Source organism: Ranitomeya variabilis, chromosome 2, assembly GCF_051348905.1.
Source record: "Ranitomeya variabilis isolate aRanVar5 chromosome 2, aRanVar5.hap1, whole genome shotgun sequence".
Classification (NCBI taxonomy): domain Eukaryota; kingdom Metazoa; phylum Chordata; class Amphibia; order Anura; family Dendrobatidae; genus Ranitomeya; species Ranitomeya variabilis.
Genome location: NC_135233.1, coordinates 991,036,147 through 991,061,506, shown reverse-complemented (window position 1 = coordinate 991,061,506; position 25,360 = coordinate 991,036,147). Strand labels below are relative to the sequence as shown.

Genomic DNA, 25,360 nt, shown 5'->3' with positions numbered 1-25,360 from the left:
GATGTGCCAGAAGTGGATGTTGAAAATTTGTGTGGCCAGGTGTATTCAGCATGGCTGAACATTTTTCAGATAACCATTAATAACCTCATTGATAAAATGTCAAAGGGTGCCTGTGCGTTTCTGTGCGTGGCGTTTATACTTTATACTGAATAAATCAAGATATTTTGAAAGTTTAGTTTCCATACGTCTCTTGATCCACAACTTTTCCTTCAATGGTGAGGAGCGTACTACATCCACAATGAAAAGGGTGTGAGCTGTATGACATTACACATTGGAGTCGGGTGAGGATTTTTACATGCACACAATTGCCTCGAGACCCTTTTTAGGCCAATAAACTAACATTTCCTTAGCCTAATGACTCAACCGCCAACCCGTGACTTATGGAGATGAGAATTACAGAAAACCAGAAGATCCACCGCAAGCTTTATTAGTAAAACATATTTATTTTTTTATATTAATATAAAACGTGTATATAACAGTAGCCAGCGGGGTTACAGCTGAGCATCGAAAAGCTTCTTCCAAGATTGTAACTCGGAGTTAGAAAGAACATCCCTAGCAAAGTCACACGGCGATACAATAAATGATAATTACCAGCATCTTCACTCCAATCCTGGGTATAGAACCGGCAGATTTGTCTGTTACATTAACAAAAACCACAAAGCGACATTTCACATTCAATTTGCCTAAAACAATCGATCAGACAACAAGGCAGTGCACAGTAGACTACACACAGTATGTGCCGTGTTTGCTGTACAGTTTATCATCATTCCATAAAGGTTATTCTGGAGCCAGTACTGCACGGAGATGCCCCCGTTACCCCACTATAGAGATTTCCCTTTTCACATTGTCTGCAGCAAGTTATTTACAATATTGCCTCATTTTCTAGATCTCTTCCACAACCTAGATCACAATGGATCATAAACTTCCAAGACTTATTTAACTCTTGAGTCCACTGACGAAATGAGTATTCAATAGTACCTTTCTTTATCATGTGCTACCTACAAGCCTTAAGCTCAGGACTTGTGAATCATAAATGAAGAATGTTATTAGACAGGATTCTGTACTATAGATCCCTTTAGAGGATTTCCAGACGCGACAAGATATGTCGGGAGAAATGAAATCCATTCATATAAATTGGCGCCGAGAACATGGATTTCTGCAAGCCACCATTCAACTATATGAGAAAGTTACCAAAGTCTGCCATGTGTGAAGATCCCCCCACGAGGAATGCTGCCGATCAGTGGAATGCCGTTCTATAGGGGTCTTCTTGGTTTTAGTTTCTCTTGCCTTTCTAGCCATATAGAAATTATATAGAAATATGTAGCATGTAGGAACCCTTAAATTACTTCTCACCCATGACTGTAGATTTAGATAAAATAGAAGGACAACATAGCAGTTTTATCGCCTATGGCACTTTAGAAATAGGCAAGTTTCAGTACATACAGGAAGAAATATTGCTTTTTTTGGCCAATTCTAAACTATTAGAAGGGACGATTGTTCCTGCTTTAGCAGGTCTTAACACAAGAATCAGCCTTCCAGCCATAAAAACCCAACAGGCCCTAGAGCCGTACGTTGCAGATTGCTTGGGTGATAGAAGACCGTGGTCACATGTTAGTATCAAAGGCAGCAACTTTTTAATTAAATGCGGATTTCAATTCTTTGAAGGCGGCTCTGCGGTTTTTCTTCTCTTCCTCCTGACGCTTTCTTTCGTCCTGCTCGGCGCGAATTTCCGATTCAAACTTACTGGCTGAAGATAGAGCCTGGACCTAAATGGGATGGGGACACAATGTTAGTGGGGCACCGAACCAAGTATCCAAATATTTTATCAGTTAGCAATTTATGATCCGTTTCATGTAAAAGCCCCGTTGCCGTATTACATGTGCTAATCCCTACACACAGCACTGGAGCATGGCAGGCCGAGGTGATCCTTCATTCATTCGATCATGTAATGTCAGACATTTTGGAACAGTGCCCATGTAAAAGCCTTTAAATAACCTCACATCGTCACTCTTTAATGGGCAATCTTAGTGAACTTTACTATGGACTCAAATGCTACAAAAAAGTGGAACCAGCATCGTACACTAAAAAGCCACAATGTAAATGGCGTCAGCGAAAGACTACAGATCCCCATGATTCAGCCGTTTAAAACGCAAAGTTGGAATCAGGCCCTCTCTGCCCCTACCTCATGCTGCTCTCAGAACACATTGCAAAAACCACTGACAGATTCCCTTTAATAGCCATGTGTGAACAATACAAGTTAGGTCTCATTTAGACATCTGATATTCTGGTACAAGTGCAATTCTTGGTTTTCACAGATAGCACTCGTACCAGTGACAGTCTATGGAGTAATTTACATGACAGATATTTTGCATATTGAGCGGTCAGTGGAAAATTGCAGAGACATATCCAATTGATTCTAGGCAAGTGTATGGATCTGTGATAGGGGGGGAAAGGACTGCACTCCGATGACATCTGAGTACTTTTCTATTTTCATGGACTGTCCCAAAGAGATTTTTTTTCTCTACGAAAAACTGATAATTCTTTAAAGGGAACCTGTCACCCCCCTCAGGTGTTTGTAACTAAAAGAGCCAGCTTGTGCAGCACTAATGCTGCATTCTGACAAGGCGGCTCTTTTAGTTATGCTCCCTACACATAAACGCTTATAAAATGTGCCCCTCATAACGTGAAATTGTCCGGGGGGCGGGTCTTTCCCCCCTAATCCAGACGCAGCACAGCCGTCACTCCAGGCCTGTGCACACCTGGCGCCACCTCCTCTTGCTTCATTAGTGTCCCCGGCGCCTGCGCTGTAAGTTTGTTTTCCGGGCATGCGCAGTTGCGTTGCCCATCGAACTTACAGCGCAGGCGCCGGGGACACCAATGAAGAGGAGGCGGCGCCAGGCGCGCACAGGCCCGGACTGACGGGTGTGCTGTGCCTGGATTAGGTGGGAAAGACCCGCCCCCCCCCCCGGACGATTTCGCGGTATGAGGGGCACATTTTATAAGCGTTTATTTCAGCGTGTGCAGGGAGCATAACTAAAAGAGCCACCTTGTCAGAATGCAGCATTAGTGCTGCACAAGGTGGGTCTTTTAGTTACAAACGCCTGAGGGGGGTGACAGGTTCCCTTTAAAACAAAAGCTTGATACAATCAGATAAAGCTTTGGCCCGCAGCGCCCAATGCCCCTATTAGCTGCTCAACCCTGTTCCTCCAAAACCAGCTTCTCCACCATGACAGATCAGCTCTCCACCCTCCTGTCTAGATCACATCTCACCACTTGCACGCTTGATCCGCTCCCGTTTCACCTCAACCCTAACCTCACCACAGTCTTAATCCCAACCCTAACGCACCTCTTCAACCTCCCACTAACAACAGGTGTCTTCCCCTCATCCTTCAAGCATGCCAAGATCACACCCATCCTCAAAAAGGCCTCCTCGACCTAAGCTCTGTGTCTAGCTATCGCCTGATATCTCTTCTGCCTCAAAACTACTGGAACAGCATGTCCATCTTGAACTGCCCTCCCACCTCTCCTCCTGCTCCCTCTTTGACCGGTTACAATCTGGCTTCCGACCCCATCACTCAACTGAAAATGCCCTAACTAAAGTCACCAATGACCTACTAACCGCCAAGAGCAAGCTACATTACTCTGTCCTCCTTCTCCTGGACCTGTCTTCTGCTTTTGACACTGTGGACCATTCCCTCCTGCTACAGATTCTATCATCTCTTGGCATCACAGACTTGGCCCTATCCTGGATCTCGTCATATCTGACAGACCGAACTTTCGGTGTCTCCCTCTCCACCTCCTCACCTCGTCCCTTGTCTGTCGGTGTTCCTCAAGGCTCTGTTCTAGGACTCCTACTCTTCTCCATCTACACCTTCGGCCTGGAACAGCTCATAGAATCCCACGGTATGCAGTACCATCTCTACACTGATGACACGCCGATCTACCTATCCGGACCTGACCTCCTTACTCACCAAAATCCCACACTGTCTGTTATCTCGGCCAATTTTTCTGCTCGCTTTCTAAAACTGAACATGGACAAAACAGAATTCATCATCTTTCCCCTATCTCACTCTACCCCTCCACCAGACCTATCCATCAAAGTCAATGGCTGCTCACTTTCCCCAGTCCCGCATGCTCGGTGCCTCGGGGTGATCCTCGACTCTGCCCTCTCTTTCAAGCCACATGTCCAAGCCCTTGCCTCCTCCTGCCGTCTCAAACTCAAAAATATTTCCAGGATCCGCACATTCCTCGACAACGAAACCACAAAAACACTAGCGCACGCCCTTATCTCCCGCCTTGACTACTGCAACCTCCTACTCTCTGGCCTCTCCTCTAGCACTATGGCACCACTGCAATACATCTTACACTCTGCTGCCCGACTAATCTACCTGTCTCCTTGCTATTCCCCAGCCTCTCCCCTATGCAAAGCCCTTCACTGGCTTCCTATCGTCCAGAGACTCCAGACCCTAATTATGACATACAAAGCCATCCACAACCTGTCTCCTCCATACATCTGGGACATGGTCTCCCGGTACTTACCCACACGCAACCTCCGTCCTCTCAAGATCTCCTTCTCTACTCCCCTCTCATCTCTTCTTCCCACAACCGCATCCAAGACTTCTCCCGTGCTTCCCCCATACTCTGGAACTCTCTACCCCAACACATCAGACTCTCACCTACCATAGAAACCTTCAAAAAGAACCTGAAGACTCACCTTTTCCAAAAGCCTACAGCCTGCAGTGATCCTCAACCTACTGAACCGCCGCACAACCAGCTCTACCTTCTCCTAGTATATCCTCACCCATCCCCTGCAGACTGTTAGCCCTCTCGGGCCGGGTCCTCCCTCCTTCTGTACCTGTTAGTGCCTTGTTTTTTTGCTCATGTTTATTGTATTTGTCTATATTTGCCCCTTTTTCACATGTAAAGCGCCAATAAATGGCTCTATAAAAATATATAATAATAATACTTGGACTACACATTGAGAGATATATATAGATCTATATAGATCTAACTCTATATAGATCTAGATCTATATAGATATATATCTATATAGATCTAGATCTATATATAGATATATACTGTAGATATATATTATTATTTATTGTTATAGCGCCATTTATTCCACGGCGCTTTACATGTAAGGAGGGGTATACATAATAAAAACAAGTACAATAATCTTAACAATACAAGTCATAACTGGTACAGGAGGAGAGAGGACCCTGCCCGCGAAGGCTCACAATCTACAATTGGTGGGTGAGGATACAGTAGGTGAGGATAGAGCTGGTCATGCAGCGGTTTGGTCGATCGGTGGTTACTGCAGGTTGTAGGCTTGTCGGAAGAGGTGGGTCTTCAGGCTCTTTTTGAAGGTTTCGATAGTAGGCGAGAGTCTGATGTGTTGTGGTAGAGGGTTCCAGAGTAGGGGTGATACGCGAGAGAAATCTTGTATACGATTGTGGGAAGAAGAGATAAGAGGGGAGTAGAGAATGAGATCTTGTGAGGATCGGAGTTTGCGTGTAGGTAAGTACCGGGAGACGAGGTCACACATGTATGGAGGAGACAGGTTGTGGATGGCTTTGTACATCATGGTTAGAGTTTTGTACTGGAGTAGATTGGAGGGGTGCAAGAGTGTTAGAGGAGAGGCCACAGAGCAGGAGGTTGCAGTAGTCAAGGCGAGAGATGATGAGGGCATGGACTAGGGTTTTTGCAGTTTCTTGGATGAGGAATGTACGGATTCGTGAAATATTTTTGAGTTGAAGTCGGCAAGAAGTGGAAAGGGCTTGGATATGTGGTTTGAAGGAGAGATAAGCGTCAAGGATTACCCCGAGGCAGCGAGCATGTGGGACTGGGGAGAGTGGGCAGCCATTTACTGTAATGGATAGGTTCCTTGGGGGGGGGGGGGGTCGCGTGACATGGGGGAAAGATGATGAACTCTGTTTTGTCCATGTTAAGTTTCAGAAATCTAGCGGAGAAGAAGGATGAAATAGTGGACAGACATTGAGGGATTCTGGTTAGTAGGGAGGTGATATCTGGTCCAGAGATGTAGATCTGTGTGTCATCAGCATAGAGGTGTTACTGAAAGCCATGAGATTCTATGAGTTGTCCCAGGCCAAAGGTATATATATATATATATATATATATATATATATATATATATATATATATATATATATATATATATATATATACACACACACACACACACACACACACACATATATACATATGGTTGGTACTGGGTAAATTCACAATGGTGCACAATCTCCTTTCTATGCCGAACCAACACCATGCACAACAATTCCTTCAATCCTGACCTACCTTGGCCTCAAAGAAGCTCTTTGCTCCCTTTACTCCCTCCGTTGACACGTCAATTTCAGAGAGTTTAGCGAGACACATCAGTCCGCAATCCTCGTCCAGCTCTCCTGCCGCAGCCTTACGGAATATCAGTAAAAACTAGGATGAGAAACACAGCAAGAAAATTAAATGTGGTGCGACAGCCCAGTGACAACAGGCAGTAAGAGATCACAATCTACATAGTGTGCAGCCGGGGTTATGTTCATAGCCCCGACTAGACTGACTGACTGACTGTGTGTATGTGTGTGTGTGTGTGTGTGTGTGTGTGTGTGTGTGTGTGTGTGTGTGTGTGTGTGTGTGTGTGTGTGTGTGTGTGTGTGTGTGTATATATATTTTTTTATTTTCTTTTTTCAATTCAAAGAAGCTTTATTGGCAGGATCAAATAAACATGAGTTTTGCCAAAGCACGTGTTCAGTAGGGAACAGGGAGTAGGGACTGTGGGAACGATAGATGGGGTACAGGTTGGGGGTATATATATATACACATAAACATACACACTAGCTGAAGAGCCTGGCGTTGCCTGGGCACAGTAATTATCTGTGGTTAGTTAGCACCTCACTTCTCTTATTTTCCCATCACGCCTCTCATTTTCCCCCTCACACCTCTCATTCCCCCCTAACACTTGTCATTTCAACCTCACATCTGTCATTTTCCGATCACTCCACTATTTTCCCTCACTCCTCTCATTTTGCACTCACACCTTTTCATTTTCACCTCACACCTCTCATTTTCACCTCACACCTTTCATTTTCACCTCACACCTCTCATTTTCACCTCACCTCTCATTTTCACCTCACACCTCTCATTTTCACCTCAGTATATACATGTTTGTCATCTCCCTTATATATAGTATACACCTGTATGTCATCTCCTGTATTTAGTATATACCTGTATGTCATCTCCCCTGTATATAGTATATACCTGTATGTCATCTCCCCTGTATATAGTATATACCTGCTGTATGTAATCTCCTCCTGTATATAACTATGTGTCATCTCCTCTTTTATATAGTATATACCTGTATGTCATCTCCTCCTCTATATACGCATGTGTGATCTCCTCTTTTATATAGTATATACATGTACAGTACAGACCAAAAGTTTGGACACACCTTCTCATTTAAAGATTTTTCTGTATTTTCAGGACTATTAAAATTGTACATTCACACTGAGGCATCAAAACTATGAATCAACACATGTGGAATTATATACTTAACAAAAAAGTGTGAAGCAACTGAAATTATGTCTTATATTCTAGGTTCTTCAGAGTAGCCACCTTTTGCTTTGATGACTGCTTTGAACACTCTTGACATTCTCTTGATGAGCTTCAAGAGGTAGTCACCGGGAATGGTTTATCTATATAAAATTTCCCCTCTTATGCAACACAATATACAGCAAACTAGACGCCAACAACGTCCTACAGGCAGATACATAGCTGCATACTGCAGATTTATACCTTGGGGTACAATCTAGACACTAAACAATGGAAAGTGTAATCTAATGATAGCAAGAGGCTACGGACCCCACAAAAAAAAAAAAATGTTAAAGGGAATTTCTTCTTCTTTATAAGTCTTTGTATATTGGCTCACGTTGAAGCCAGTGTGTCCCCCCCATCAGCCTCCGAGCATACACAAAGTCGGCCGCCATTGCAATCATGTCCACACACAGGAATCCACATCCACAAACATGTCATTCCACATATCACATCTCACTCACCTGGATAGTGGGGTAGAGAGCACTATGCCCCTCCTTATAGGGGCAATGCTGGCATTTAGAGTCTAGGATGACTGGCATACAGTATCTGCTATCAACAGTGATGTGCCCTGTACTGAGGGTCCATTGTGCGAGGGAAGCTTCCCACACGCCTCACCTTTCCCGCTCATGTTCTCATCTCGATCAGTAAAAAGATACGCAGAACAGTCGCCCATTCTCCGAGTCTGTGCAGAGGAGTCACCATCAGATTCTAGCATACCACGTCCTTGCACAGATACATACAGCTACAGAACAGAACAGTGCATTGTACAGAGACATCAATATACAGCCAGACTACACAATTGCAATTCTGATGTCCATAAGTAAACCTTGCATGCTTACAAATGGGGGGGGGGGATTGCAAATTTGCTAAAGAAAATTCCGGTTTATTACACAGTCTTAGTAAAGATCTGCTAAGTACTACAAGATACATAGTAAACGATTCATGCAGCCCGTGGCAGTAATTATAGTCCAGCTCCGTCATTGAGGCTGTACATATTTTAATTTGAAATGTTCAAAACATTCTAAAAAAAAAAAACAGCTTGGGACTATGTGACCTGTAAAGGACGGCGGCTGTGTATATATAGGGAGAGATCTGATAGGCAAGTGATCTTTCTCTTGGACTAATCATAGTAGCAAAACAAACCTGGCTTCAATAGTGGAGCCTACTAAACCTACTAAATTAACTAGGCACCCACACACAGTGAATGAAGCCAAGCAGTAATATATTTTAATATTTAAAAGAAATAATATAAGTTATTCAACTCTGCCATAAAGTGGGTTTTTAAGAATGTAAAAAACAAATGGCCCCTGTCACAGGAATCAAACAGTAACCTGTCTAAGTCACTTCTCAGGATGGGCTGCGGTCTGAAGAATCACTGCTCCCGAGACACTGTCTCAACTGACAGAAGAGATGCATCATAAGCACACATACTTCAGTGAGCTGCACGAGAAAGGCTGCGACAGGAGAAAAAAAAAAAATAGTCTTTGCTGATTGAACACAGGATTTTTTTCCCCAGTCTCAGTCTTCCGTGTGCAGTCACAAAGCTCTTCTCAGCAGTTCATCAGTATGTGTGCTTACAATACACCTCTTCTGTCAGATGACACACAGGTCTCAGGAGCAGTCTGACTTCACTGCAGCATCCTGACACGTGACCAGGATAGGCTACTGTTCGATTTACTCGATGTGGGCCATTTGAATACATTCCTGGAGAACCCTTTTAAGACCCTTTTACACAGATTAATGTCAGCTGAACCCGCAAAAAACATTTGTCTAATGTGTATAGGAGCCACCTGACATGACACCGACATGGTGTCAGTGTAAAGAAGGATCAAGTATGTCACATTTCAACACTTGATAATGCCATGGGAAAGAAGGACTGGCTGGCATGTTCAAGATGTTTGCATTTTCCTACACAGTGGGCAGTAAAGAAGTATACAGCACGGTATATCACGCAAGCTTTTCTTTTTTTTACATTGTGCTTAATGGTTGTACAGTTCTACAGTAAAAAAGTGAAGGGAACATCAGGTAATACAGGTCTCCCATAGCCTCTGTTTACATCACTCCAGGGTAAGTGAGCCATTACATATACGTACGTGGCTGCGGCAGCCTTGTGCATACACATGACAGACTGGCATGCTCACTGGAGCTGGGATCATGTGCCCAGCCCAGCAGTTAATTACTGCCAGGTATATACAATGCTCCTGACATTTATTAACAGGAAGTTGTAGTCATCTAAACTGTGAACCTTGGACAAGACTGTCCTCAGCCAGTGACAGGAAGTGACAGCCCTGGTGAAACCGCCTCCAGCCATCGCCACTGCACACGCACACATTGCTGAAAAGCCTTTAACCTTGGTCACTTACTACAATTTAGATAAATGATAAGTTAGGTAAAAACAGACTTGTGTACTAGTACATAATAGACACATAGATGTAGCAGCCATCATCCTGTCACTTGCAGAGCGGCCCATATGTAGTGCACAGCTGTCCTGGTGCCAAATGATACAGCTGTATTAACCCTTTTCAAGACATGATAGAGATATATATATATATATATATATATATATATATATATATATATATATATATATATATATATATATATATATATATATATATATATATATATATATATATATATATATACACACATATACATACATACACATACTAGATGGTGGCCCGATTCTAACGCGTCGGGTATTCTAGAATATCTATGTATGTATGTATATAGCAGCCACATAGTATATAGCACAGGCCATGTAGTATATAGCAGACAAATACTGTGTGGCCTGTGGTATATACTATGTGGCTGCTATATACCGTACATACATACATACATATTGCAGAATACCCGATGCGTTAATACAGGCCACGCAGTATATAACACAGCCCACATACTATATAACACAGCCCACGCAGTATATAGCAGCCACGCAGTATATAACACAGGCCAAACAGTATATAACACAGCCCACGCAGTATATAACACAGCCCACGCAGTATATAACACAGCCCACGCAGTATATAACACAGCCCACGCAGTATATAACACAGCCCACGCAGTATATAACACAGCCCACGCAGTATATAACACAGCCCACGCAGTATATAACACAGCCCACGCAGTATATAACACAGCCCACGCAGTATATAACACAGCCCACGCAGTATATAACACAGCCCACGCAGTATATAACACAGCCCACGCAGTATATAACACTGGCCACGTAATATATAGCACAGCCCAAACAGTATATTACACTGGCCACGTAATATATAGCACAGCCCTCGCAGTATATACTGTAACACTGGCCACGTAATATATAGCACAGCCCACGCAGTATATAACGCAGCCCACATAGTATATAGCAGTGTGGGCACCATATCCCTGTTAAAAAAAAATTATTAAAATAAAAAAATAGTTATATACTCACCCGCCGGGATCAAGCGAAGCTGTGCCGATGTGCGCGCGGCTGCCGCCATCTTCCATTCCCAGGATGCACTGCAAAATTACCCAGATGACTTAGCGGTCTCGAGGGGAGTATGGAGCGGGCACTGACTGGACGGCAGTAGGGAGGGACTAATCGGACTGTGCCCGTCGCTGATTGGTCGCGGCAGCCAGGACAGGCAGCTGGCGAGACCAATCAGCGACGCGGGATTTCCGGGACAGACAGACAGAAAGACAGTCAGACGGAAGTACCCCTTAGACAATTATATAGTAGGTAGATTATATAGATAGATACATATACACACACACATATACATACATACACATATATATATACAGAAAAACAGTCAGACGGAAGTACCCCTGTGATCTATCAAAATATAAAAACAATTAACCTAATCAGTAAGCATAGTAAATGGAAAAAATTTAAGAACGTCAAAATTATGTGGGTTTTTTTTTTAGGTCGCCACAATTCCCCAAAAAACGTAACAAGCGATCAAAAAGTCGCATCTATCGCAAAATGGTACTAATATATAAGCAGTCATATAGCTCCATCAACCGAAAAATAAAAATGCTACGGGTCTTGGAAGATGGCGGCAACTCCCCCATTTTTTGTTTTTTCGGGGGAAACTTCAGAGATTTTTTCACCAGTAAAATAAAAAAACTGGACATGTTTAGTATCGCTGTAATCATATTGATGAGGAGAATCATATTGCATGGTCATTTTTACCACAAAATGTACACAAAAAAAAAAAAAAATTCCCAGAAAACAATGTCAGAATTTTTTTTTTCCCCACAATTTCATTGCGCTTGGATTTTTTTTCCTGTTTTCGAGTACACTATGTGGTGAAATAACTGGTGTCATTCAAAAGTATAACGCATTCCGCAATACAAGCCCTCATGTCTATATGGACAGAAAAATAAAAAATGGGCTTCGGTGTGAAGGCGAGTCTGAGGCTGTGTGCACACTTTGCAGATTTTTCGCTTTGTTTAGCGTTTTTTCGCTATAAAAAAACGCATACATATGCATCCCATCATTTAGAATGAATTCCGCAATTTTTGTGCATATGCTGCGTTTTTTCCGAGAAAAAAAAAAAAACGCATTGCGGAAATAGGGATTTTTGTGTAATCACCGTAAAATCCTTTTCTCTGAGCCAATCATTGGGGGACACAGACCGTGTGTGTATGCTGCTGCCACTAGTAGGCTAAGTGATACAAAGAAAGTTAGCTCCTCCCCTTATACACCCTCCTGCTGGCTCTCAGCTAACCAGTTCAGTGCAAAAGCAGGAGGAGATCAATAACAACATATGAGCGTATAGCATGTCACATTATATATAAGAGTATAGCATGTCAAATTATAAAACAAGCACAAGCTAATAATAGGGTGGGAGCTGTGTCCCCCAATGATTGGCTCGGAGAAAAGGATTTTACGGTGAGTACACAAAAATCCCTATTTCTCCTATGCTGCAACAAACAAGAAAAAGCAAAGGCCATGAAAAAACGGGGATCACCAGACAGCAGGATGTTATGCAAAAAGGATCATACAATTTTATTAAGGTATAACACTGTGTTATACCTTAATAAAATTGTATGATCCTTTTTGCATAACATCCTGCTGTCTGGTGATCCCCGTTTTTTCATGGCCTTTGCTTTTTCTTGTTTGTTGCAGACTCTCACTTTTCATTGGTCAAGGTTGGATCCCAGTAGTAATCTTTCCATGGTGCCCCCAAATTCTTATATGTACTATTTCTCCTATGCCTCATTGGGGGACACAGACCGTGGTACGTCCCAAAAGCAGTCCCTGGGTGGGGACAACATCAGATCAGGCCCTGTGCCAAGTCCTCCTGACCAGACTCACATGTGTGAAAGTCTGGGAATTATAGTGCTTCAAGAATGCCTGCGGACTGGACAAACCCGCAAGCTTGCAGTCGTGCTGTGCCAACGCCTGGTGCCTAGAATCCAAGAAACCTCGATAGACAGGGAGATAGGCTGACATCTAACACGGAAGGATTCCTGGATTGTGTAACAAATCCACCAAGCTAACATGGCCGATGAAACGGCTAAACCCTTTCTGTAGTCCTCTTACAGTGAGGTAGCCCAAATAAAGTGTCCAACCTTCGGAAGGACGCAGTCCTCGCGACGTACCTACTCAGAGCACTCACCACGTCCAGAACATGGGGAACCCATTCCGTTATGTGGACTGGTGCAGAAAGAAATGAGGGACGAACGATGCCCTCATAACTGTGGGAATACAATACCACCTTGGTAACAAGGGATGGGGATTGCCTGTAGACAAACTTGCCTTGATGGTAATAAGGGAAAAAGGTCTGAAAGAACAGAGCGGCTAGCTCCGAAGACTCGTCAGGATGAGGAGATCGCAGAGAAAAAAGGGCGATGTTCCCTGATAGTAAAGTCTGTCCGGATCAAAAAGTAGTCTACAGTAAGACTCCCATGATCATTAAGGTCCCAAAGATCTAATGGTATGCGATAAGGAAAAACCACATGTGAAAACTCCCTGCAAGGAAGTCCATATTTGCAGTTTTGTTGCAATAAGACGGAAAAATACTAGTTCAGCAAACGAGAGAAAACCTGACATGGTCAGTGCGGATCTCCCAGGATCACTGGGGCCCTTCCTGCTTCCGAAAAGATCTCGGAATTAGTGGAAGAGGGGTGAAGGAAACTGGTACCATGGAAGAACCAGAGCATGCACTGCGATGGCTTTTGGACCTGGAGGCCGAACCATGAACTTAGAGTACATTGGCGTTCAGTCTGGATGCCATCCGACCTACATCTGGAGTGCTCCAGAGAAGACGGATCTGATGGAAGACTTCAGGGTGAAGTTTCCACTCACATGAGGCGGGACCCTGACGGCGTCAGCCACCCAGAGTTCTACACCTGAGATGTGTAGTGCAGAGATCACCAGATGATAGATCGTGGCCCAACAGAGAATGTGAGGTACCTAGGCCATGACGCCTGACCATGGGTACCTGCTAGATGATTGACGTATGGCACAGAAGTGGGATTGTCCGACTGAATAGGATGGGGTGACCCGCCAGAAGGCAGTGGACCTGCTGTAGAACTAGCTGTACCGTTCGGATCCCCAGAACAATGATCAGGAGGAGAGGACTGGCATCGGTAGTCACTAATAACTGGGAGAAAGGATCTTCTCTGGATAAGGAAGGAGCTCAGAGACTACCCTCTGAAAGCCTGATTGACCTGCAGAAAACGAGGAGCGAAGGAAACCACTTCCATTGTCGTCACCAATTTTCCTCAGAACCCTCCTAGCAAATCGAATGGAATGAGGGGATAAGTGAACAAGTGCGCGAGCTCCCTGTTGAAGGTCCACGGCCTTGTCTCAAGGAAGAATCACCAAATTTCTGGAAGATTCCAGGATCATCCTCAAAAAGGATATCTGCTGGGCTAGAAATGAGGAAAAAACTTGTCTAAGTTTAGCTGCCAGCCCAGGAGAGAGAGGGTATCGCAAGAGATGTGGACGACTCAGCGCCGGGCTGAAGGAGTGGCTAGAAAGTCGACCAGGTAGGGCAGGATGACCACACCTCTAGGGTGCAAGAGGAACATGACAGCTGACAGCCCCATAACCCTTGCGAACACTCTGGGTGCGGTAGCCAGGCCGAAGGACAAGGTCGTGATTTGAAAATGCTGTTCGCGAAAGGGAAAGCGAAGGAATTTTGAAAAAGGAAAAACATAGAAATGTGAAGGTAAGCATCCTGAATGTCGGTGGATGCCAGAAACTCCCCCTTTTTCCGTTGAAGTAATGGCTGAGCTGGGGAACTCCATCTGAAGAAGGGGGACCTTGTCAAGCTTGGTAGAAGTTTGAGGTTCAGGGTCGGTCTTACTTTTCGGTCCCCATTTTGGAACCAAGATCCCTTAGATCTAGACCGTCCTGGACAACTGATCCACTGCTGGTTGGGTCTATAGGAAATCAAAATAGTTAAGGTCTCTGACCAAGGGTCCATTGCTCTAGCAACACATGCGGCGGCTAAGGGAGGGTAGAGCGCTGAACTGGAGGCCGCAAGACTGAACGAACTAGATTTGCTATCTGACAGTCGGTTGTATTTTTAATTGATGATCCATCGGGTAGGGATACTGGTAGGTATACCACAGGAGATTCTACCCGGTTAATATGCCAAGTGGCAGAATGCGCGGCTGCATGCAGAAGGAGGAAGGTCTTAGGTGGGTATACGTGGAGGGAACACCCCGCGTGTTTGCATATTGGCTGAAAAAGGATACCGCGCTTGCAGAGGTTTCTGTCCAGTGGATCGCTTATCCGGACGCTCCCTGTCCGGGTGAATGGCAGATGCTCTGCGAGGGAGTTTAGTTTCCTCATGAGGGACAGTGCGTGATCTAGAGTAGAACCGAAGTCCTCGTCAATCTACAGAGATTGGTTAATGATATAAATAGGCGAATCCATCCTTTTCTGAAGTTCTGGTGAGTCCAGAACCAGGGCAATATCCGATCCATATTCAGAGACTTGTTCTCAACAAATCTTTGGTGAGGGATCAGGAAATGAAACTTCTGTTTTCTAGGCACGTGTACGTTTCTAGACGCCTGTACTTTTCTAGAATACTTGCGGCCCCTGCTAGCCGACGGCTTTAAGACCAGGAATACTGGTCATGCGCCTTTAAGACCAGGGAATACTGGTCATGTGCCTTTAAGGCCAGGGAATACTGGTCATGTGCCTTTAAGGCCAGGAAATACTGGTCATGTGCCTTTAAGGCCAGGGAATACTGGTCATGTGCCTTTAAGGCCAGGGAATACTGGTCATGTGCCTTTAAGACCAGGGAATACTGGTCATGCACCTTTAAGACCAGGAATACTGGTCATGTGGCAGGAAATACTGGTCATGTTAAGCACAGGGGGGAAGATGCAGGGGAAGAGAGCAGCACTTCCTTACCCGGATGCAGAGTCGTTGTGCCCCTTTAATACAAAACCATCGCCCCTGTGTGTGTGTGCCGGCAGGGTGGACCAAGATGGCCACCGGGAGTTGCAGAGGTGGTAAAGTCTCGCAGAGAGTGAGAGGTGCCTATTCGGGGGGGGCGGGGCCACATACGTGATGTGGGCGAAGCCTCTTGACTTCCATGAATAGGCCCAAGCCGGGGCCTAAATTTCTGAAGCCGGCATGAGCAATACCAGCGATCGCTCCCGTGACAGGGAAGAAGTGCTAGAAAAGATGGGCGGAGCCACCTTAGCACGCCATAGTGCGGGCGCGGCTTCCGGAATGCGGCTTACACATCGGCCAAAGCCGGGGGCTAAATTTTTGCAGGGAGGTGGGCCACAGGGAAGCTGAGGCTGCCTGTCAGCATGTGAATATCCCACTGCAGAGGCGCATCGCTGACTGGATCCACTCACCATCGGTGCGCGTCCCGGCATGGAGCCGACCGCGGATCACTGGGTTTCAGCGCCGAGGTAAGCGCGCGAACTCTACTGTTCTGCTGCAGGTGCAGGGATAGAGGGATAAACCTCAATCCATCATCCTTTTGTTAGGGAGGTGGAGAGGAACCGTCCGCCTCCTTGTGCCATTCGCTTTCACAGTGGGGGGACAGTGGGGGCTGCTCGGACGCCATAGAGAGGGGCCTCTGTACATCCACGGAGTTCAGCCCCAGGGTGGACAGGGCCAGTTGTCCGGCATTAGGCCTGGCTGAGGAACAGGGTACGTGGAGGCGACACTCCATGTGGTCGCCTGTTGCTGGTGTGGGGGGATCGGAACCATGAAAGGAACCGTCGCCCCTGAAGTGAGCTCAGGCATGGCTTCCCACGTCACAGGAGAGGGTACGGGGCGGTATACTCGCTGTGCTCGCCTGTTGATGATTCGGGGGAGATCGGAACCTTGAAAGGATCCGTCGCCTCCTTCACTCCATTAATTAAAAAATAAAAATTTACAGAAAAGTAAAAAATAAAATAAAAGTGTTGGGGTCTGAACCAGACCCGTGTGCCTCCTACGGACAATTAAGCAAGAACTGGTTAGCTGAGAGCCAGTAGGAGGGGGTATACTGCAGGGGAGGAGAGAACTTTCTTTGTATCACTTAGTGTCAGCCTCCTAGCGACAGCAGCATACACCCACGGGCTGTGTCCCCCAATGAGGTGTGAGAACAAAAAGCAGCATGTTCATTAATTTTGCTGATTTTTTGCGGATTTACCACTATATTATTGCATCCCAGAACCTCCGGAAAAATCCGCAAAAAAACCGCGCGAAAAATCCGCATGCGGATTTCTTGCAGAAAATGTTTTGTTCAGGAATTTTCTGCAAGAAATCCTGACGTGTGCACATAGCCTTAATTTTGTGTGTTGATTGACTTAGGCTGGCCATATCAAAGTGCATTTACCAGAACCCCCATAGAAATCTATGGAGACCCTCTCTAGTGCTGAGCAGAAGGGTTCTGGAAAAATAGCTGGTGCAGCGGCCAACTTTTTTTTTTTTTTATTAGGAGAGCAAGTCACTTATGCAGCTGAATTCTCATGGAAATAAAATAGTGTATTCTACTGTATAATCCTTGCAGTCAGGCAGCTGTAGGCTTGAAAGCCCCGGATTACTGTGAAAAATAGCACCAAGTTTAGGATATAACTGGACTGCTTGTATCATAACAGTCTTCCTCATGCATTTTGCCTTAGTTTTTACAAAGAGGAAGCGGAAAAAGATATTTTTGTAGTTACAAATTTAACCCTTCAAAGATGCTTATCAAACCATTACTGCCTTTGTGTAACGTACACCATAGCTTATAGGAATCACCCTGGATTCCCAGCTTTGGAGAAGAAAAACTGCAATATAATCCTCAACCTACATACTGTATTCCTCCATGGCAGGAGTATCGTAAAGTACATTTTGACACAAGCTCATATCCTAATAACCACACTGGGTACATTGATATTACTATGTGAAGATTGTAGATCCACATCAGTGACAGCAGCTCCTGTGTTGTCAGCAATTATGAAAACCCGACCTCGGCCCTGTACTGCACATCCTGAAATGCGATAGCCTGTCATACACACCTTAAAGGGAATCTGTCGCCACATTTGACCTATCTAAACTATTAATATGGCCATCCATATATCTGAAACATCTGCAGGTTCCTTTCAGCTTCCATCTCACAGGCAGGGTTGCAATGCTGTTGCAGTACACCAGAGCTCAGAGCTACAAAAACTGTCTGGAGGCGGCGCCATCTTCCTGGCAGCATCATCTTCCTGGCAGCATCCTCCCCATAGCCTGGAACAGGACCTGCAGCCTAAGCCACATTCCCTCTTATTCAATGTTTAATCAGTGGAGGGTCCGATTGCTGAGACTCCACCGATGACAAGGAGCTGAAGTGTTTAACGGTCTGTTGTCCCCTTCAGCTTTGTTCAGCTCTTCAGGTAGAAACAGAACTTTCTACCAAACCATCACCACGATCCAAACTCATTTATGTCTAGTCCTTACAAAAAAACCTTAAGTTCCACCAGGGAGTAGATTCAGGCCACATTGCAGCCAAAGGCAGTGACTAAAATAATAGCAACGTATAATCGGCACACCCTGAACGTCTCGTAATTTGCAGACTATTCTGGTGGCAGATAACGTTGACTCACAAATTCCCACTATAATAAGTTCTGAGCTCTTTGTAACGTTGATAAAATGGTGTAAAACCCCCCACATTCCTCATTAGTTATGGCAACCGTAACATTGTTCTACATTTCGGCATTATGTCAATGTGTTAAAGGGGTTCACCCATCATAGCAATTCATCACATATTCATAGGACAGGTATGATTGCCGAAAGCCCCACCGAAAAGGAAAACAGGACCCACGAGTCCTGCATGCACTCCATCACTGTATTCATTGTCTATGGGACTGGTGGAGGTAGAATACAGTACTCGTCTCTGTCAGCCCGTACACAATGAATGGAGAGAAGGTCATGCCCGGCCATCATTCTGTTTAAATAGGGGATTCATCATCCCCATTTGGGACGGATCAGACGCTTTTCACTCCTACATGTGATTAGGTGTTAAAAGGGTTGTCCCACCATACGGTAGCATTATTTACAAGCGATTAAGTGCATACCTCTCGGAAGTTCATCTTCCCATCAATATCTTCATCTACTTCTTTTATCATGTTCTTTAAACCAAGATGAGTCTGTGGAGCTCCCAACTTCTCCATCATAAGCTTCAGCTCCATCAGGTCTATGAAATTGTCTCGGCCAGTGTCATACCTAGAGAGTACAGTAGAAAAAAAAAAAAGAAAAATACGACCATATTATGTTTTATGCACCTAATTTTCAGTGAGGCCAAGTAATCCTATGTAAATAATGTGTTCTTAGCGTGGAATGAAAAATCACAAGACTTTTTACAACGCATTGTGCTTCAATTTCTTACAAGTTTCTGCTCGTTAACAGGGCAGATGATTACATACTTGTTTAGGACCAGACATTATTATAACCTATCAGATTAAACAATATTCTGTACCTTAATACATCCAAAAGCTTCTCAATGGTCATAATTGGACATCCATAGATCTTTATCGGGCAACCATAGACCTCCATATTCTTATAACGGCTTAAAGAAGGGTGATACATTGCATGCCATATGATGGGGCTAGTCTACCCTAGACACACAGCCATTATTGCGCCAACATAAGCAGTCTCATAGTGCATTAAACAAAGCTATTCAAAGTTGCACGGGTCTTTGTGCCACAGAGTAATCTACCGTTTCAGCGCTCCCTACAGATATGATGTTTGAGGACGAAGCAACACTCCACATAAATAATGTCACTGTAGATGGGAACATCTAGGAGGGAAAGATCACTTTATCAGCTGCAGTTATGCAAGTGCAGATTTAGGCTCTTAAATCAAGAAATCTGTGGCGGGACCTATAAATAGGAATGCATTCCAAAACACTGGGGCTGTTCACATGGATTTTGTTTGGCCTGCTGCTTTAAGAGAGGGAAAAAAAACAAAAACTTGTTCTGGTTTTAAGTGGAGGTTATGAAAAGGGAAGATAGAAGCAGAGGATGAAGCATTCAGGCCATTTATAGACAAGTCTGTAGGGCAGGGCATGGATGTATGGAGCCACCAGTACATACAATCTGCAAGGAAGCCTGGTCTTACTACACATAGGATAATGTTAGAGCCCTGGAGACGGAAATAACAGAAAATAGCTGTACTTATAACATCCGGGGCTCCGGTATGGATTGTATACATGTGACGCTTACACACTGGAGCCACAAAGATAACACAAAAATCCTCGGTAAATAACTCGTCACTTCATTCATCAATGGAGAAACTACATCCCAATACTCAGCGGACAATGGTACAAGTTATAATGGTATGTGCAGATGCTGCGTCCTAATGTTACAGCATGGTGGATGAGATTTTAAGAAATCCCATGTCTACTATGTGTCTATGTGCACCTGCGGCTCACCCCCGGAGATGGACATGCGGTGTATTGAACACAATGAATCTGCACGGTTCAGAGAACACATGCAGATTCACCTGCGTTCAATAGATGGTCGCATCGACCATGCGCAGACAGTTCCGGATCGTCTGCACATACCCTAAAAGTGTAGGTCCTGTGGTCCCAAACTGAAGGCCCCCGAAAGAAGCCCACGCGAAACGCGCGTCGGGGTGGAGCGTGTGACACCCTCTATAGTCATGGGTAAGAGGATTTACTTGTTGTAATTATTGACTGTGGTCTGATGTTCAACTATTGTTTATATTTAAAAAAACTCATTGGAGGTTATACTACATTTATGCCGACATGACCACACTGGATGTTTTTGATCCATTATTGCACTGTCACTTTATATATGTATTGGATCCATCATCGCATTGTCACTTTAGTCTGACCTGTATGGAAACAGAAAAATATTTTTTTTTTCCTCTTACGCTTGCTTAGTGGTGTTGCACTTTTGCTGCACCTGTTTCTCCCTTTTTTCAAATTCTGTCACTAGGCAAATTTGCCAGTAATATGTATTGCGCATTTTTTGCAATTGTTGTATTATAATAAAAAAAATATTTGTGATAAATTCAATTTGGATGTATTACCCTACTTTTTAGAATGTTTACAAAGTGTAGGTCCTGTGCCTACACTTTCCTGGGCCTCTGCGGCTTTCGGTTTACCAATTTTCACCAGGACGTGCGGCAAAAAAGCTGCAGCCAATCATTTGCTATAGTGATTATATTACCACTAAGTTCAATGCTGCAGGAAGTGATTGGTAGCAGCGGCCAGAAGTTCTAAGTGTAAGGCCGGGATCACACATCCATGGGACACGGACCGTGCTCACATTACACATACAGGTGAAGCGGAAACCAGCAAAATCACAGCAATTTGTGATATTACTGCGTGCAGCTTGGGCTCATGGCGATGTAATTATACCAGAATCAAATATGAAGATTTTGTTGCAGCTTCTAATGACAAACCTGGATAAAAACGGGCAATATGAAATAATGATAAAATAATAATGAAATAATGATTAACTGCACTAAACATGCACCGAACTCTGCAGTGGGAATTCCTAAACCTACATGCAGCTATTCAAGTTAATGGACACTCATGGATTACGGGCCGGTAATGAGCTGGTCTCCCTTCTCCATGATGTTCTTAAGTGCAAACATTTTTCTTCTTTAAGAATATAATGATTCTGCAGAATGATCTAAGAAAAATAAATAAAGCGATAAAACTTTACGGATAATAAAAGTCTATTACACCGCACCTTCCAAACATAAGATCAGACGCTATTCGAGAAAACACAAGCTCATAATAACGAAAATAAAACTCCCCTAGAAGTGTCAGACAGGAATGTGGAAGGAACGGCCTCCTGGATCTCCCGTCATACGTGTCACTGTTGGAACTTGCCAGGAAATTTCTATCAAGATAAGAATTTTGTTGAGGAAGGTAGTTCCTTCAATGGGGACACAGGAGAGCCTGGAGCACAGACTGCGTCAAAGTCTCTGTGCTCAGGTAATATTAGTCAGAATCAATGAACGTGTCATGTTCAATACTCAGACGTCCGCGCAAATCGGTCCGAGATTGGACAAAAATGCACAGACTGGCTGCGGCTCTCCCAACCTGAGCGTGAAAGCCTCATAGAAAGACATCAAGATGCCACAGTAGGGTCGGGAGACCCACAGCCAGTCCATGCATTAGCGGTCCGATCTCGGATCGATGAGCACGAATGACTGAATGAGCCTTAAAAGGAGCGTATCAGAGACTTTTCTGTTAAAGGGATATATGCTGCCCTGAGCAACCTTCAACATCAGAGTTCGGCGTCACAAAATTAGAATGTCATCAAAAAGTTAATTTATTTCAGTTCTTCAATACAAAGAAGTGAAACTCACATATTATATTGAGTCATTACAAACAGAGTGATCTATTTCAAGTGTTTATTTCTGTTGATGATTATGGCTTACAGCCAATGAAAACCCAAAAGTCATTATCTCAGTAAATTAGAATACTTTATAACACCAGCTTGAAAAATGATGTTACAATCTGAAATGTTGGCCTACTAAAATGTATGTTCTCTAAATGCACTCAAGGCGATCAGCCTGTGGCACTGCTGAGGTGTTATGGAAGCCCAGGTTACTTTGATAGCAGCCTTCAGCTCGTCTGCATTGTTGGGTCTGGTGTCTCATCTTCCTCTTGACAATACCCCATAGATTCTCTATGGTGTTAAAGGTCAGGCGAGTTTGCTGACCAATCAAGCACAGTGATGCTGTTGTTTTTAAACCAGGTATTGGTACTTTTGGCCGTGTGGACAGGTGCCAAGTCCTGCTGGAGAATGAAATTTCCATCTCCATCCCTGTGTCACGCCACTCATGGCCAATAGACAATGCCAGAAGCGTGGGGAAAAAAAAGAACTGGACTGTTGCTCAGTGGTCCAATGTATTGTTTTCAGATGAAAGTACATTTTGCATTTCATTTGGAAATCAAAGTCCCAGAGTCTGGAGGAAGAGCGGAGAGGCCACAATCCAAGATGCTTGAGGTCTAGTGTGAAGTTTCCACAATCAGTGATGGTTTGGGGAGCCATGTCTTCTGCTGGTGTAGGTACACTGTTTTTATCAAGACCTAAGTCAGTGCAGCCATCTACCAGGAAATATTAGAGCACTTCATGCTTCCCTCTGCCGACAAGCTTTTTGGAGATGGAAAGGTCATTCTCCAGCTGGACTTGGCACCTGTCCACACTGCCAAAAGTATCAATACCTGGTTTAAAAACAACAGTATCACTGTGCTTGATTGGCCAGCAAACTCGCCTGACCTTAACCCTATAGAGAATCTAGAGTATTGTCAAGAGGAAGATGAGAGACACCAGACCCAACAATGCAGACGAGCTGAAGGCTGCTATCAAAGCAACCTGGGCTTCCATAACCCCTCAGCAGTGCCACAGGCTGATCACCTCCATGCCACACTGGATTGATACAATAATTGATGCAAAAGGAGCCCCGACCAAGTATTGAGTGCATTTACTGACCATCCATTTCAGGAGGCCAACATTTTGGATGTTAAAATCATTTTTCAAGCTGGTGTTATAAAGTATTCTAATTTACTGAGATAATGACTGTTGGGTTTTCATTGGCTGTAAGCCATAATCATCAACATTAACAGAAATAAACACTTGAAATAGATCACTGTTTGTAATGACTCTATATAATATAGGAGGTTCACTTTTTATATTGAAGAACTGAAATAAATTAACTTTGTGATGATATTCTAGTTTTGTGAGAAGCACCTGTATGTCCTTCTATGAAACGCTGAGGATGTTCGTGGCCGGTCCACCGTTGCACCAAGAGCTGTGTCCCCTCCATTGTTTATCAGGTATATCTCCTTGTGGTGTCTGTATCGGGGACTGCAGCTCTGTGCCATTCACGTCAACAGGCTTCCCTGTAAAAACTTTCTCAAGTTGTGCCAAAATGCAAGGGTTTATTGCACCCGTTTCAAGAAAATCAAAAAATAAACAATCCCCATTACAGGGGACTTTGCTTTTCCACAATCCTGAATGGTAACTTTGCCTAGCTAGGATAAGTGATGTTAGGACAAACGTCTGTTGGAGCTGTAATGGCGACCATGTTGGCTGGAACTATTGTCTTATCACAGGCAACCCTGTTAATGAGAGGTCAGGCTTCCAAGGATCCTGCAGAGTTGCGAATACAAAGCCAGGTAACATTTCGATGAGCCAATTACAGCTCATCAATGCGCCCATAAAGAGCGCCAATCTACCAACATGTCGTTCGGCACACTTTAACCAGTATTGTATCACTGGCCTACACTGTTGGCATCAGATGTGCAGCCAATAACGATTTTTTGGGGGCCATTACAAATGGTTGAGTCACCAGACAGACAAGCATTTTGCTCATTCGCTGGGCAATCGGTGGCATGTTTGGATTGACAACTAGTCGGCGAATGGTAGGAACGCTCATTCTGGATTAACTACTGGTCTAAATGCACCATTTCAGTGGAGAACACCACATATAGAAATTGTGGTTTGTGCCGCCACACCGAGCAATGTGTGGACCAAGCCTTAGCTACGTTGTGGCCACATTATAAGGCGGCATCCAGGAATAGCTGCACAATGTCTCACAGCACACATTGGGGGCATCTGAGAAGATTAACACCCTCCTTTATGAGGAGGCCCTAAACAAGACTTTTTTTTGGCAATTTCCTTCATGATGTTTCGGAAGGAGCAGCAGACAACTGTTCTCAGGCCCTCAGTGACGGCACTCCGGCTCTACAATGCTATGATTGTCAGAGACACTCGCACAGCTGTAGGACAGGCTTTAGGGGGCTAGAAAAGTCCTGTCTGACCAAAGCCCACCAGCATCACAGGGCGAGGTTACATAGCTCCAGACACATACAGGCACAGTGCCAGGCTCCACTGCTGCACATAATGACCTGGGGCCATATCTGCTCTAGGGGGAAGGTCTGGCAGCTTTTACACCCACCACCCAAACACACATGTAGCTGCTCCAAATTCACACTCCTTAACCATTTCAGGGCAAGAGACAAACATCCACTTATATTATCTGTAACCATGCAGACTTCTTGATCTAGATGAGAACACATGGCGGATTTGTGGATACTTGCTGACAAAACCAAAATAAAGAGACTACAGAGAAATTACATTACAGTGCTAAGAATGCCATCCAAGGGTATTAGAGAAAAAACTGCCAGAAATCCCACCAAGGATGCGATATCGGCAAGTTAAAGGGAATCTGACAGCTGATACATGCAGCCGATCTACGGGCGGCACCTATCAGACACTGGCTGCACGATTCCACACATATAGGTTTAACTTTCAAAAAAAAAAAATAGTTTAAAGGGATCTGGTC

At 44.3% G+C, this 25,360-nt stretch overlaps 1 protein-coding gene across 1 annotated transcript in view; it reads right to left on the bottom strand.

Annotated features, from left to right (window-relative positions):
- Positions 1-423: 423 nt before the first annotated feature.
- EFHD1 (EF-hand domain family member D1) overlaps positions 424-25,360 on the bottom strand; it is a 28,932-nt gene continuing 3,995 nt past the window's right edge. The window contains exons 2-4 of the mRNA XM_077291038.1: positions 19,105-19,252; positions 6,316-6,450; positions 424-1,766 (exon numbers count right to left, since the gene is read on the bottom strand). Coding sequence (XP_077147153.1) covers positions 1,635-1,766; positions 6,316-6,450; positions 19,105-19,252 — 415 coding nt within the window. The 3' untranslated portion in view covers positions 424-1,634. The remainder of the gene's footprint in view (positions 1,767-6,315; positions 6,451-19,104; positions 19,253-25,360) is intronic.